This window comes from Puma concolor, chromosome E2 (assembly GCF_028749965.1).
Source record: "Puma concolor isolate L17-30 chromosome E2, mPumCon1.1.hap2, whole genome shotgun sequence".
NCBI lineage: Eukaryota > Metazoa > Chordata > Mammalia > Carnivora > Felidae > Puma > Puma concolor.
The window spans coordinates 62,294,792-62,309,139 of NC_141681.1; the positions used below are offsets into that span (position 1 = coordinate 62,294,792).

The window sequence follows — 14,348 nt, forward strand, 5'->3', positions numbered from 1 at the left end:
ATGAATTACCAATCCATCAGAATACCACTAGGGGTTAATGATACTGACAGATGTGTAGATCAGGTCAAGCTATGAAAATTAGGCTAAGAGATAAAGGTCTTTCATAACATAACCAAAACGTTCCAACATATTCCCTTAAATCCAGAGTGCCCAACCTGTTCTCTTGACTTTCTCCCACCAAGTGGGATCCCTGGTTGAGAACTGGGTCCCACACCCCCCTCACATGCCTAATAGGACTCTTCCTAGTTGTCACCTTTATCAGAGTTTGCCTTTGGTGGCTAGTCAAGCAATACCAGTCATCTTTCACATCGTCACAACCTGGGTGGCAAGCGTTATCCATCCCAATTAGTATTGTTAATGATGTTGAGACACCACAAAGTAGGTTGTATCGTAGTTTTTTGAGTTCTAATTGACAAAACATCATATTAGTTTCTGGTGTACAACCATGACTTGATATTTGTACACACTGCAAAATGATCACAATAAGTCTAGCTAACCTCTATCACCATACAGTTACAAAACTTTTTTGAGATTGGAACTTTTTTTTTAATTTTTTTTTAATGTTTATTTATTTTTGAGACAGAGAGAGACAGAGCATGAACAGGGGAGGGTTAGAGAGAGGGAGACACAGAATCTGAAACAGGCTCCAGGCTCTGAGCTGTTAGCACAGAGCCCGACGCAGGGCTTGAACTCACGAGCCTTCGAGCTGTGAGATCATGACCTGAGCCAAAGTTGGCCGCTTAACCAATTGAGCCACCCAGGCGCCCCGAGATTGGAACTTTTAAGGTCTACTTTCATAGCAACTATAGCATTAAATATGCAATATAATATTATTAACTTTAGTCACTATGCTGTACATTACATCCCCATTACTTATTTATTTTATAACTGGAAGTTTGTACCTTTTTACCTCCTTTACTCATTTTGTTGTATTGTAAATTTTAAAACTACATTTTCCTGCTGCCTCCATATCCATGCAAACAGGCTGTGAGCAACCCACCCAGGTGACCAGGTTACCTAGGTGATAAGGCTAGTTCTGGCCACAAGCTCCCTTCTGCCCTTCCCTTCAACATTCAAATGTAGCAACGATATCCTCTCCCGCCTATTCCTGTGTACTCCATCCTGACCCCCGATAAAAGGACTTGCCCATGGATACTCACCTTCTGCTCCCCACCTGCTTGGTTGAGCCCGCTCTGTAGGTGTCCCTATTCTGCCGCCCCTCATGGCGGTGCACTTGACTTCAATGGGTTTTGACAAATGTATCGTGACATGTATCCAACTTTTTATTATTATACAACATAACTGCTCTACTCTAAAAATCCTTTATACTCCACCTATTCATCTCTCCCTCTACCCTGGCAATCACCAATCTTTTTACTGTTTCCATAATTTTGCCTTTTCCAGAATGTCATATAGCTGGAATCACATATGAAGCCTTTTCAGAATGGCTTCTTTCACTTAGTAATATGTATTTGAGGTTCTTCCAAGTTTTTTTCATGGCTTGATAGCTTATTTATTTTTAAAAGCTATAATTTTGGATAATCAGTTTGGATGTTCTTAAGTTTGTTGATTAATTTAGGAAACACATTTCTACATTACCGAGTCTACTCAAGCAGGAACCACTTAGATTGTATCTTTTAATTATTCACATTTGCATTTATGTCTCTTGAAAATGTGTGTAAATGTATTGCCATAGGATTCGGTTCTTTTCATTTTCCCCTCAACATTAAAATTTTTGTATATTTGCAAAATGGGATTCCTCTTCATACATCCCATCTGCGGTGGGCGTATTAGCAGAACGATTGTTCCAATATTTGCAAGCTGCCCACAGGTTAGCCCGGGTGCAGCGACCCACGTCGTATCCTCCCAGGGACGTGGAGGACCTGCTTTGGGAGCTTTGAGCCGGGCCGAGAGCCAGAGGACGTTCACGCAGCTCCAGGACCACTGCCGCCGCTCAAGAGGCCAACAGCAGAAAGAGGAGGGCTGGGCGAGGAGGTGGGCCCCGAAAGGGGAGAAGGCGGTTCACCGAGCGTTTCCATTGGGCGGAGCGCGGCGCGATGCCTTCCGGGCGTTGTAGTCTGAGCCTCCAGGGCAGGTGGACTACAAGTCCCAGAAGGCCGCGCAACCCGGCCGAGTGTGCTAGGTAACCTTCTCCTGTGCTGCGCTCCGTGCTTCCAGGCTGACAGTGGTCGGGCGCCCGAATCCCTCTCGAGGCCGAGCGGGGCGGCGGGACCACCGAGGGCAACGTCTGGAGGCGGCAAAGGCCGGAGTGGTTCCGGGAGCGGCCAGGAGGCTGGGGCAGGGTCCGCCGGAGACCGGGGCGGGACGGGGTGCTGCAGGTCTGGCCAGGAGGTTCCGCTGCCGGCGCCTGGTGTGAGGGCAACGTGCGTGCAGTTGGGGTTGTCTCCCCTGGGGCTCCCTCGGTTTCCAGCTATGGCGACCCCTGGCTCCGTCTTCGGCCTACTCGGCCAGGAAGACTGCTGCTCCTCCGTGCCTGTGCCCAGATGCGGAGTTCGTCTGGGCGGGTTCTCTTGCGGGGACAGGGCCGCTAGGGCTTCTCCCTGCTCCCATCGTCCCCCGGTTGCCTTGGCGTTTTCCTTAAGGTTGAGAGTTCCAGTTATTGCTGCCAGTAATGTAAATCGGATCCAAGCTTCTCTGCCATGGCTGTGACCTTTTGCTGCTTTTAAGCTTCTCTTGGCCTTCAGTACTTTCGCTAGGATGTGGTTGGTGTGTGTTTATCTTGCTTTGCGGTCCTTGTCTGAAACTGCAGGTTGAAGTGTTTCATCGCTTCTCTCCACATCCTCCGCACCACGTTGGTCCAAGCCTCCAGTAGCCCCCAGGCTTCTCTTCCTATCGTACCATTATCTCCATTAGTCCATTACCCACACAGCAGCCAGAAGAGGCTTTGTCAATACAAGAGCATTCTTTCCTTCCTGGTTAAAGCTGCTTGGTGGTTCCCGAAACCCCAATATCATTCCAATACAGAAACAGGGCTTTCATGAATGTTTTCAGGCATCAGCATATTGGAAATGAAGATGTGAGGGTTGGGATGTTTGTGAGTAACTGGGCTATTTATATCATGACCTTAAGAGACTTGTTTACATGCATTTACCTATAATATTAATTGTGGAAGATCTCCCTGCCATCTCTTTGGGGTCTTTGCACCCCCTGACAGTGTTAAGGCACTGGAAGATCCATTGAGCCATATGACAGTCCCAACCCAGTTTACACCAAGTTCCAAAGGAACAAACTCACAGCCTCCCAATCCAGGTGGTTTTTTCACTGGACAATTATAACATCCAGTAAGTAAACCAGGGCAAGTAGAGCACCCAAGAAGTCCTTAAGCATAGAGGTTTATTTTTCCAAATATTCAAAATCCAGATCAGCCTCACCTGTTATTCCCTCTGTCTGCTCTAACAAATCCATACCCCCAACTTCTTCCCTTTGGCCTGGGCTGCCTTCCCTGGACTCTGATGGGGCCCTTCCATTGTCATAACATGGGAGGGTGTTTAGAGTCTGAGCTGGGAATAACCCTAATGTCAGTTTAGCCTTTTGTTCAATAGACATTTGTTGAGAACTTGCTATGTGACAGACACTTCCCAGGTCCTGGAGATACAACACTGAACAAGTGAAAAACCATGCCCTATTGGAGCTTATATCTAGTTAGAGTACTACAGGCAATGAAAAGAAATATAATTTGGTTACATAGTATGCTTGAAGTTGATAGGTGTTAGTGAATATTTAGAATAAAAGAATAGAGTAGGGTAAGGGAATCAAGAATGAGGGATCTGCTGCTTTATTTTTTTTAATTTCTTTTTTTTTTTTTTTTGCATTTATTTATTTTTGAGAGACAGAGAGTAAGTGGAGGAGAAGCAGAGAGAGAATGAGACAGAATCCGAAGCAGGCTCCAGGCTCTGAGCTGTCAACACAGAGCCCGACATGCGGCTCGAACCCACAAACTGTGAGATCGTGACCTGAGCCAAAGTCACACGCTTAACCGACTGAGCCACCCAGGCGCCCCTGCTGCTTTATTTTTTATTTATTTTTTTAAGCGCTTCTTTTTGAGAGAGGGGAGGGGATGGGCAGAAAGAAGGAGACAGAGAACCCGAAGCAGCAGGCCCTGTGCTGTTAGCACAAAGCCCAACACAGGCTGGAAACTACAAACCTTGAGATCATGACCTGAGCCACCCAGGCGCCCCAAGGGATCTGCCATTTTAAATAGAACCTCTTGGCCTTGGACTTGCCTGTGCTGTGTGCTGCTCCTACGGAGAAGTTGAGAGAATAAGGGGAGCTGTAATGGGACATGGTCTCAAGACCTCATGTTGAGACAATGTACTCAAGATTCACAACAGAGATTCCAGTTTTGGTTCATACAAGCCAATTCAACCACAGACACCTACCTGAGATAAACCCAGGTATAACCTAAGAGGCAAAAGATCTGGGAATATCAACAACTGCTAGAAAGACTTGGGTTGGTACCTGATTTGAACTAGTATGCTGGGCTGGCTGGCTGGAGCAGGAGACGGTATAGCTCAGCTGTAATAAAAAAAACAAAAGGAACTTCTGGAGTTTGCACTTGTTTCTTCTCTTCCTTTGCCTTAGAACAGTGTGCCCACAGCTGCTGTAACCCAACTTCTGGTCCAGACATCCTGAGGAGTGGAATCAAGGCAAGGCAGTAGCCTATGAGCAGCAGAGAAACAGGCACAGAACACATCACCTCAGGCAAGTGTTTCTCCATCCTGCCTCCTCAAAGCTCTGGGATGGTGAATCACATTCCAAGGAGTTATCTCATGGGACGAGGAATCATTGACTAGCTTTCTGAGGCCTCAACCTCCCCTCCCAGGATCCATTGTCTCTACCCCTGAACTCAGTGGGGTTTATAGGTACCAGGATCTGATCCCATCACATGTATGCGTAACAATTGATAAAATAGCCAGTGATCCCAAAAGATATATACTCACTGGCCCAAGTAATAAGCAATTTTCAGAGCATAACAATTTCAAGAGAAAACAAACATTGGATTACAGAATCCATCAGAAACAGATATATTAGAACAGATGGAACAAAATTTTAAATTAGTCTATTAAATGCATTTAAGGAGTAAGGCATGGTATTAACAATAAGAAATGAGAATAATGACACATAAAAAAGAACCAAGTATAAATATTAGGTATGTAAAACAATAGTTGAAATGAAGACACAGTAGAGGCAATAAATAGCAAAATGGACAGCTGAAAAATAAACTTAGCAAACTGGAAGAGCAAATTGAGAAAATGTCCAGACAAAAGAACAAAAGAAAGGAAAAGGAATTAGAGAACATAAAAGAAAGGCTAAGAAATATGGACAACAGACACAGGTGTGCTAACATTTGAATAACCAGAGTCATAAAAGAGAAACTTTTTAAATGGAAAGGATGAAATATTAAAAATAATGGGGCGCCTGGGTGGCTCAGTCGGTTGAGCGTCCGACTTCGGCTCAGGTCACGATCTCGCGGTCCGTGAGTTCGAGCCTCGCGTCAGGCTCTGGGCTGATGGCTCAGAGCCTGGAGCCTGTTTCCGATTCTGTGTCTCCCTCTCTCTCTGCCCCTCCCCCGTTCATGCTCTGTCTCTCTGTCTCAAAAATAAATAAATGTTGGGGCACCTGGGTGGCGCAGTCGGTTAAGCGTCCGACTTCAGCCAGGTCACGATCTCGCGGTCTGTGAGTTCGAGCCTCGCGTCAGGCTCTGGGCTGATGGCTCAGAGCCTGGAGCCTGCTTCCGATTCTGTGTCTCCCTCTCTCTCTGCCCCTTCCCCGTTCATGCTCTGTCTCTCTGTCTCAAAAATAAATAAATGTTGGGGCGCCTGGGTGGCGCAGTCGGTTAAGCGTCCGACTTCAGCCAGGTCACGATCTCGTGGTCCGTGAGTTCGAGCCCCGCATCAGGCTCTGGGCTGATGGCTCAGAGCCTGGAGCCTGTTTCCGATTCTGTGTCTCCCTCTCTCTCTGCCCCTCCCCCGTTCATGCTCTGTCTCTCTCTATCCCAAAAATAAATAAACGTTGAAAAAAAAAAAATAAATAAATAAATAAATAAATAAATAAATGTTAATAAATAAATAAATAAAATAAAAATAAGATAAATTTCCATAAAGTATTTAGCACTGGTCCTAGAACATCTCATTCAAAATTCCTTTACTATATTATGACATATAAAATTCTAAATTTGTATATTTTTGTTTGTGCTAATAATAACAGTACAGTTACTGTCATAATTTACCTGGTTTTTACTACAGACATAACACCGCTTATATGCAAAGCTACTCAAGATAAAATTGGAAACACAGGAATTTGATCTTAGAAGGAACTGTAACATTTGTCAAATCTGACCACCCCTGGGATGATTTATTGCCTCTTAGTTCTTTTTTCTTCTTCTTTTAGTCATCAATGCAAAGAAGGGAGGCAGTTACTCCCTGGTAAACAAGGAAAATACACGAGAGGGAAATAAATGTTAAAAAGCTCAGAAAGGAAATTTAGAGGCATAGAATGAGAAGAGGAATTTGGGGGGGCGCCTGGGTGGCTCGGTCGGTTAAGTGTCCGACTTCGGCTCAGGTCATGATCTCACGGTCTGTGAGTTCGAGCCCCACGTCGGGCTCTGGGCTGATGGCTCAGAGCCTGGAGCCTGCTTCCGATTCTGTGTCTCCCTCTCTCTCTGCCCCTCTCCCATTCATGCTCTGTCTCTCTCTGTCCCAAAAATAAATAAACATTTAAAAAAAAAAAAAAAAAAAAAAGAAGAGGAATTTGGGAATACCTGATTGCTTTCCAAAGAAGTGGGCTAGAGCTGGTGAGCAGAGCACCCTGGTAGATTAGCAAGGTGAATGCGTATAACCAACTGTGCCTGTACATAACTGTCAAGGATGTATAAAACTAACAGTGGAAGTTCAGAAAAACAAAGCCCACTATATGCTATGTGGCTAAAAGAGTCGTAATCAAGGAGGTTTAACAGAAATCCAGGCAGAAAGAGCCTTAAACCTATAGACTGGCCTGACTTGTTCCTTGTTTTCTATATTTACCAATCCTTGTACAAGCCTCACTACCATCATTCTGTTACCATTTGTCACTGGAACAAAAGTAAGCCTTTATTCGTTGGTCTCAGATTTAAGCATATCACAGACTTCTAAAAACTGACCTTTTTATCTCTTGTAATGCTCCCTATGCTTGTATCCTCCTTGTGCAATAATGTTTTGTGGTTCTTATTTTTTTTAATGTTTTTATTTATTTTGGGGACAGAGAGAGACAGAGCATGAGCAGGGGAGGGGTAGAGAGAGAGGGAGACACAGAATCTGAAGCAGGCTCCAGGCTCTGAGCCATCAGCACAGAGCCTGATACAGGGTTCAAACTCACGAACTATGAGATCATGACCTGAGCTGAAGTCGGATGCTCAACCAACTGAGCCACCCAAGCACCCCCTTGTGGTTCTTATTCTTTTAAAAAAAAATGTCTTTTAACGTTTATTCATTTTTGAAAGGCAGAGGGAGACAGAGCGTGAATGGGGGAGGAGCATAGAGGGAGATACAGAAACAGAAGCAGGCTCCAGGCTCTGAGCTGTCAGCACAGAGCCCAACGCGGGGCTTGAACTCACAGACTATGAGATCGTGACCTGAGCTGAAGTTGGATGCTTAACCAACTGAGCCACCCAGGTGCACCCCCCCTTTTTTTTTTTTAACATTTATTCATTTTTGAAAAGCAGAGAGAGAGCACGAAGTGCTTCTTCTTTAAAAAAAAAAAAAAAAAGATAATATCACAAAAAAAGACATTTCCCAGAATGTAAAACAGATTAAAGACATCAGACTAAAAGCCCACAGAGAGTGTCTTAGGAAGTTATGCATATACTTCAAACCCAGCCACTCCACTCCTAGGTTTTTACCCAAGATAAATGCAAACTTACACACACAAAAGCCCTGTGGTAGAATGTCTGTATCAGCTATATTTACAATAGCCAACAAATGGAAACAACTTTATGCTCATCAGCAGGTGAAGAGGATAAGTAATGGTAGCACATTCACAGAATGGAATGTTACTCAGCAAAAAAAAAAAAAAAAAAAAAAAAGAGTAAACTACTGATATGAGCTACAAAATGGATGAACCTCAAAAACAGACAAAAAAACATTATGTGGAGAAAAGACCTGATCCCAAAAGTGTCCACATAGTAAAAGTAGTGTATGAATAAAATACCGTGTGATTCTATTTATATGAAACTCTAAAAGACAATCTTAGTATGTAGTGGCAGAGCAGATAGGTGTTGCCCAGAGGTTGGGGCAGTGGGGTGTGATGGGGATTAACTAGAGACATAAAGGAACTTTTTGGGAAAGGGAAAATATAGTTTTGATTGTAGTGATAGTAACAAGGGTGTAGACATTTTTCAACACTCATCAAACTGTAGCCCTAAAAGGAAAGTCCTCAGCATAACAGTGGTGTTTGAAGCCTCAAGACTGGATGAGAACTTCAGGGATGCAAACAGGAAATGGGGCACCCTGACAGTAAGAGGTAAGGGAAGTGGGGGAGGAAACAGCTAAGAGGGCCTGAAATGAAGGCCAGAATCAGGTGTGAAGTCCTGAAAGCCATGTGAAAAACATGCTTCAAGGAGGTAATGATCCATGATCTATAATGCTGCTGGTATTTCAAGGAAGTAAAAAACGGAATTGACTACTAGGTTTAGCAATGTGGAGGACATCTGGCAGTGAGGTAGGTTTGGAGAGGTTTCAAGAATGGAAAGGAAGTGGAGACAGCAAAACAGACAACTCTTGAAAAATTTTGCTTTCTATAATGAAGCAGAGAAATTATGCAGGAGCTAGAAGGGAATGTGTTATCGAGAGTTTTTTTTTTTTTTAAGTATGTTTACATATTGGTGGGAATAATCTAGTACATAGGCAAAACGTGATGATACAGGAGATAAGGCAAACTTGCTAGAGCAATGCCCTCGAGATAGGCTCTGGAGTCAACCCAGCCAGTTTGTATGTAGGTCCCTGTGGGACAGCACACTGTGGACAATGGGTAGATGTTATGGAAGGCTTCTACTGATTCCTTCTGTTCTCAGGTAAGTGGGAAAAAAAGTCATCTGCTGGCAGTGAGCCTGAGGGAAGGTTAAGTCAAGGAATTGTTGGAATTTTGATACTAAATAGCCAAGCAGCTTAGGAAACAGATGGTGGAGGGGTTCCAGTCACTAGTAATGGAATGGTCCTAGGGATGACCATGGGAGTGACTGACTGTGGCAAGTGGTTGACAAAACCATAAGCAGAGGGGTCCTGTTGACCTCACAGGACACGGAAAGATCATCCAGATGGATGATGGAATGGTTCTAGATGCAGTAAGGCAGGTGCCGAATTCTTTGATATGTGGATGAGTGACTCATAATAGATGACTGGAATGAAGGGAAGCAAGTGTGATGGTCTCATGTCCCAAGAGTCAGAGGTGAGTTTTAGAGAGAAGGGAGGAACAATCTAGAGGCTGCAAATGAGAAAAGTGGGGGGTGGAGGGCGGAGAAAGGAGCCACCCCTTGAAGCCATCATAAGAGACACTGTGCATAGGGGAGACTCAAGCTTCAGTCACAGCAGGAAGGTTTCAAGGAAGAGCTCATGATGAAATGAGTTCCAGTTGGGCCCAGCAGAAGGTTCCAGAGTTGGGGAGTTGAACATGGGGTTAAAAAAAAGGGGGGGGGGGGCAATGAACTAAGCCATACATAGGTTAGAGGGCTGGAGTAAGGGAGGTGAAGGGGTGTGGGAGTCCTGAACATCCAAGGCACACTGTGCATATAAGGCTGTGTGATAGATGATAGAGATGTAGGGATCCTTCCAGGAGGAAGCAGAAGTCTGGGACTTTCTCTTGACTTGTGATATGGGCTGGGCCACAAAAGGCACTTTTAGAAAAACTTTTTTAAAAGATATTAAGCTGCATAACATAGAGTGACTTGTCAGGATGCTTGTGTAATATTGTATATGAATTATGAGATTCTTTGGAGTCGCTAAATCAAAGAATCTCGGTTTGCTCAAAGTGTATTACACTGGGTATTAGAATACTCTACCCATATATTCACAGTATTACTTGACACATATTACTTTCTCTTACAGAGATAACATTGCTAATTCTATTCTAAAGATATTTGCAGAAATCACATGAGAAATGCATTCAGTTAATTTACTCCTACAACATTTATTGGGTGACCACTATGCACTAAGCCCTGAAAGGTAAAGAATCAGATGTTACATACCTATGTGAGTTCCAGCTACAGAACACACACCCTCCCACACCAGTAGGTCACTGTTTCTCAACCAATGGGGAGTCATGGACCCTGTAAGAACTAGATGAACCTTTTGTATCCTGGATTTCTAACCAATGTCCTTGAAGCCTATCCAAGGATTCCTGGCCTGTAATTATAGCCCTACTTTAGGGAAATAGAGGAAATATCTGTGAATAGGAGAGAAGCCACCTAAATCTGCTTATCCATCCTGCCTCCTTTCCCCTAGGAGCACTCAGAGAGACTTCCTCACTCTGATGAATTGGTGAGCTTCCTTCCCTTCTGAAGTGCCCCTACTATCAAGCAATCTTCTCATCAAGAGAAGATAAAGAAAGCATAAACACTGAATTTGAGAGAGACCTTGAGAAACAATGCCCCCATGTGCTGTAGTGTCTCTTGCTCTCTGCCCCACAAGGGCCATTCTAACCCCATCAAGAGGCATTCCTTAGCATTGCCCAAACCTCCGATTTGTGTTCCAGTCACTGTTGTGCTGTAATGCGCAGTATTGTGGGTGGTGAAATCTTAGGGAACCCAAGTCCTAGAAAATGGCAGTGATTCTGACTGTCCAATCCAGACTTCATATTCCAAAGGCAGCTTAGCTCTCATGTTACCAGAAATCATTCAGGTCAGAGAGCCAGGTAACTTTATTTCTCACTGTTTAGGAATTTCTCGGTTTTTATTATCAAGTTATCTACTATAGAAAACTGAACAAAAGAAAAATTTAGGGGAAAAAAAAATCACTGGAGAGGCAGCATAACATGGTATTTAAAAACATGACTCTAGAGCCAAACAATCTTGGTTCCATTCCTTAATAGCTGTGTGTCCTTAGGTAGGTTTCTCAACACTCACTCTGCACGAGTTTCTCCATTTGTAAGACTGGGATAATAATAGTACCTATCTCATAGAGTTAAGGAGATTGAACAAGTTAATATTTGAAAGCATTTAAAACAAAGCCTAGCACATAGGTGCTGTGTTTATAAAACTTTTTTAAAAATCTTAAATTAACAAGGTTAATTTCTCCATGGATCCTTCCAGTCCTTATCCATATACATTTTTTAGATGTTATAATAGATACGTATATACAATTTTGTGTCCTTTTCATTCCTTAACATTATGTATATCAATGCAGTGTCCACAATTGTAACTTACAGTGATTGCCTAAAACAGATTACAAGTGAATTGTCCAACAATGCAATCATGAGTAAACCATGGACACTGACACAATGGGTCATAAACTGTCAACTTTTGTTCTAACAACATCAGTCTCATACTTCTAGGTAATAATCTTTCCACCATTAGTAAAATCATTTACTAATGTTTTCTAAGGTTAATCTTGATCGACAGTAAATATCCCATTCAATACTAATTTTTTTTCTTAAATTCAGATTTAGTATTTCATACTGTGTTCCTTAAACGGCACCCACATTCTCCCTTTGTAACAGCAAAATCTGTATTTCCATAATTATGCACAAGATGTTATTATAAAGCTTCCTATCCATTATTCCAGCTTGATGCAAAACAGTGTACTTTCAGTTAAAAAACTTTTCCTAGAATAAGGTTCCCCTTAACAATGCACTGCGATCCACAAATTCAGACCTCAGTTGAGATCTCTTACTGAAAGAAGTCTTATTCCCTATATTCATGTTCCTCAAGTAGGATTCCTGGTAGGAATCAAGTAGGACCATGAGGGGATTTGAGGTTTCTTCACTGTAATTCTCTGACGTTAAATAAAGGCTACATACCTGCTGAAAGCTTTGTTCTATTCTTTTCATTCATAGGTTTCTTCTAAGGAGATATTTTCTACCAAATATAAAAAGAAGTCTTTCTGAATTCTTACTAAACAATTTTCCCTCTTGATTATATTTATAGGGTTTTTTTCAGTGTGTTACCAAATGTACAATAAAAGAAAAATCTCTTATCAATTCAATTCACAGTTTCTCTTCACTATGATTTCTCTGATGCTGAAGTAGGGCTGAGTGACCACTAAAGGCTTTTCCACAGTCATTGCATATAAAGCGTTTCTCTCCACTATGCATTCTCTGATGAATAATGAGAGAAGAATTCTTACAGAAAGCTTTCTCACAATGATTACATTTGTAGGGTTTTTCTCCAGTATGGTTTCTTAGATGTACAATAAGGGAAGAACTCTCATTAAATGCTTTCCCACATTCATTACATCTATATGGTTTCTCTCCAGTATGAGTTCTCCGGTGTGCAATAAGGTGAGAGCTACAGTTAAAAGATCTTTCACATTGATTACATTTATAGGGTTTCTCACCAGTGTGAATTCTCCGATGAGCAACAAGGTGACAGCTCTGACTGAAGGATTTTCCACATTTATTACACTCATAGGGCTTTTCTCCAGTATGAGTCCTTTGATGTCTAACAAGGTGAGCCATCTGGCTGCAGGACTTCCCACATTTATTACATTCATAAGGCTTGATTCCAGAATGAATTATTTCATGTTTAGTGAGGGCTGAGCGTTCTCTGAATGCTTTGCCACATTCCTGACAGTTATAGGGTTTCTCTCCTGTGTGAGTTCTCTGATGGGCAATAAGATGGGAGCTCCAGCTGAAGGATTTTCCACATTCAGTACATTTATATGGTTTTGCTCCAGAGTGAGTTCTTTCGTGTTTACTAAGGGCTGAGTAATCCCTGAAAGCTTTTTCACATTCATCACATTTAAAGGGCTTCTCTCCAGTATGCATTCTCATGTGAGCAATAAGATGGGAGCTCCAGCTGAAAGATTTCCCACATTCAGTACATTCAAAGGGTTTCTCTCCGGTATGAGTTCTCTGATGTCCAATAAGATGGGAGTTCCAGTTGAAAGATTTCCCACATTCATTACATACATAAGGTTTCTCTCCTGTATGAATTCTCTTATGTACAATAAGATGAGAATTCCAGCTGAAGGCTTTTCCACATTTATTACATTCATAGGGCTTTATTCCAGTGTGAGTCCGTTCATGTTTAGTAAGGGCCGAACGATTCCTAAATACTTTTCCACATTTATCACATTCATAGGGTTTCTCTCCAGTATGAGTTTTCTTATGCTGGATAAGGTAAGAGCTCCAGATGAAAGATGTTCCACATTCATTATATTCATAGGGTTTCTCTGAGGTGTATGTGCTTGTATGTTGAGTAAGGAATGAGTCATACCCAAAGACTTTCTCCCATTCATTGTATTTATATGCTTTCTCTACAGTACCAATTTTTTGACGCTCCATAAATGATGAAAAATAAAAGATATTCTCATATTCTTTGTAATCATACTGGTTTTCTCCAATATGAAGTCGTGGGTGTTCATTAAATGATGGGCTCTGGTTAAAGATTTGATGGCATTCCTTATATTCATAGAGTTTTTCTCCTGTATGCATTCCCTTATGATCACCAAAATGTAGTATATGATTGAAAGATTTCACAGCATCAGTACATTTAAGAAGATTATCTCCAGTTTGCATCCTTTCAGGCTGATTAGGTTGTATGGACTGGTAGAAAGTTTTGTCATAATCATGATTTCCACAGGTAATCTTATCTGCATACATTATGGCTGAGTTACACCGCCAGCTTTCAGCATTTGTATCAGGCTTATAGAAATGTTCTATTTGAGAAACTCTCTGAGATGGAACAAAGTTTAAGCTCTGGCTACACTCTGCTCCAAGTTCACAGAATTCTGAACCTCTTTGAGATAGTACTTGCTTTTGCATGAAGACCATTTGCCTCATAGCTGTACTCTGGTTCATGTGATACATTTCCAACTGGTCTTTACATCCCAAGACTTCTAACCTGGAGAACCAAGGATCATCCCATATGTATCTTTCCAGCTTCATGCTATGGGATTGTTCTTCCTCAAAAATGCTTTGTGTTGGGATCAATGCTTTGCTTTCAAGATTTCTCATCCACTCTGAAATAATCAGAAAAAAAAGCCATGAGAGCACAGAGAAAAAATTTCCGAGAATAGAGTGGGAAAAGTGAGATTTATTGTCCATATTATTGAAAAGGCAGGTGTGACCTTGTTTTCAAATAGATTTGTAACACAAAGATCATAACAGGGAAGAGAGAATAGTGAAAAAAAAAAGTATGT

At 42.2% G+C, this 14,348-nt stretch overlaps 1 protein-coding gene across 8 annotated transcripts in view; it reads right to left on the bottom strand.

Moving 5' to 3' along the window:
- Positions 1–4,185: 4,185 nt before the first annotated feature.
- The window catches only part of ZNF606 (zinc finger protein 606), a 28,679-nt gene continuing 18,516 nt past the window's right edge, over positions 4,186–14,348 (bottom strand). For 4 of the 8 annotated variants that reach the window (XM_086688455.1, XM_086688453.1, XM_086688454.1 and 1 more), the window contains one exon: positions 10,891–14,168. In XM_086688455.1, the coding sequence (XP_086544581.1) occupies positions 12,193–14,168 (1,976 nt within the window). In that variant the 3' untranslated portion in view covers positions 10,891–12,192. Of the gene's footprint in view, positions 4,681–10,890; positions 14,169–14,348 lie in introns of those variants that run through there. The other 4 variants (XM_086688457.1, XM_086688458.1, XM_086688459.1 and 1 more) reach the window with 4 other exon arrangements.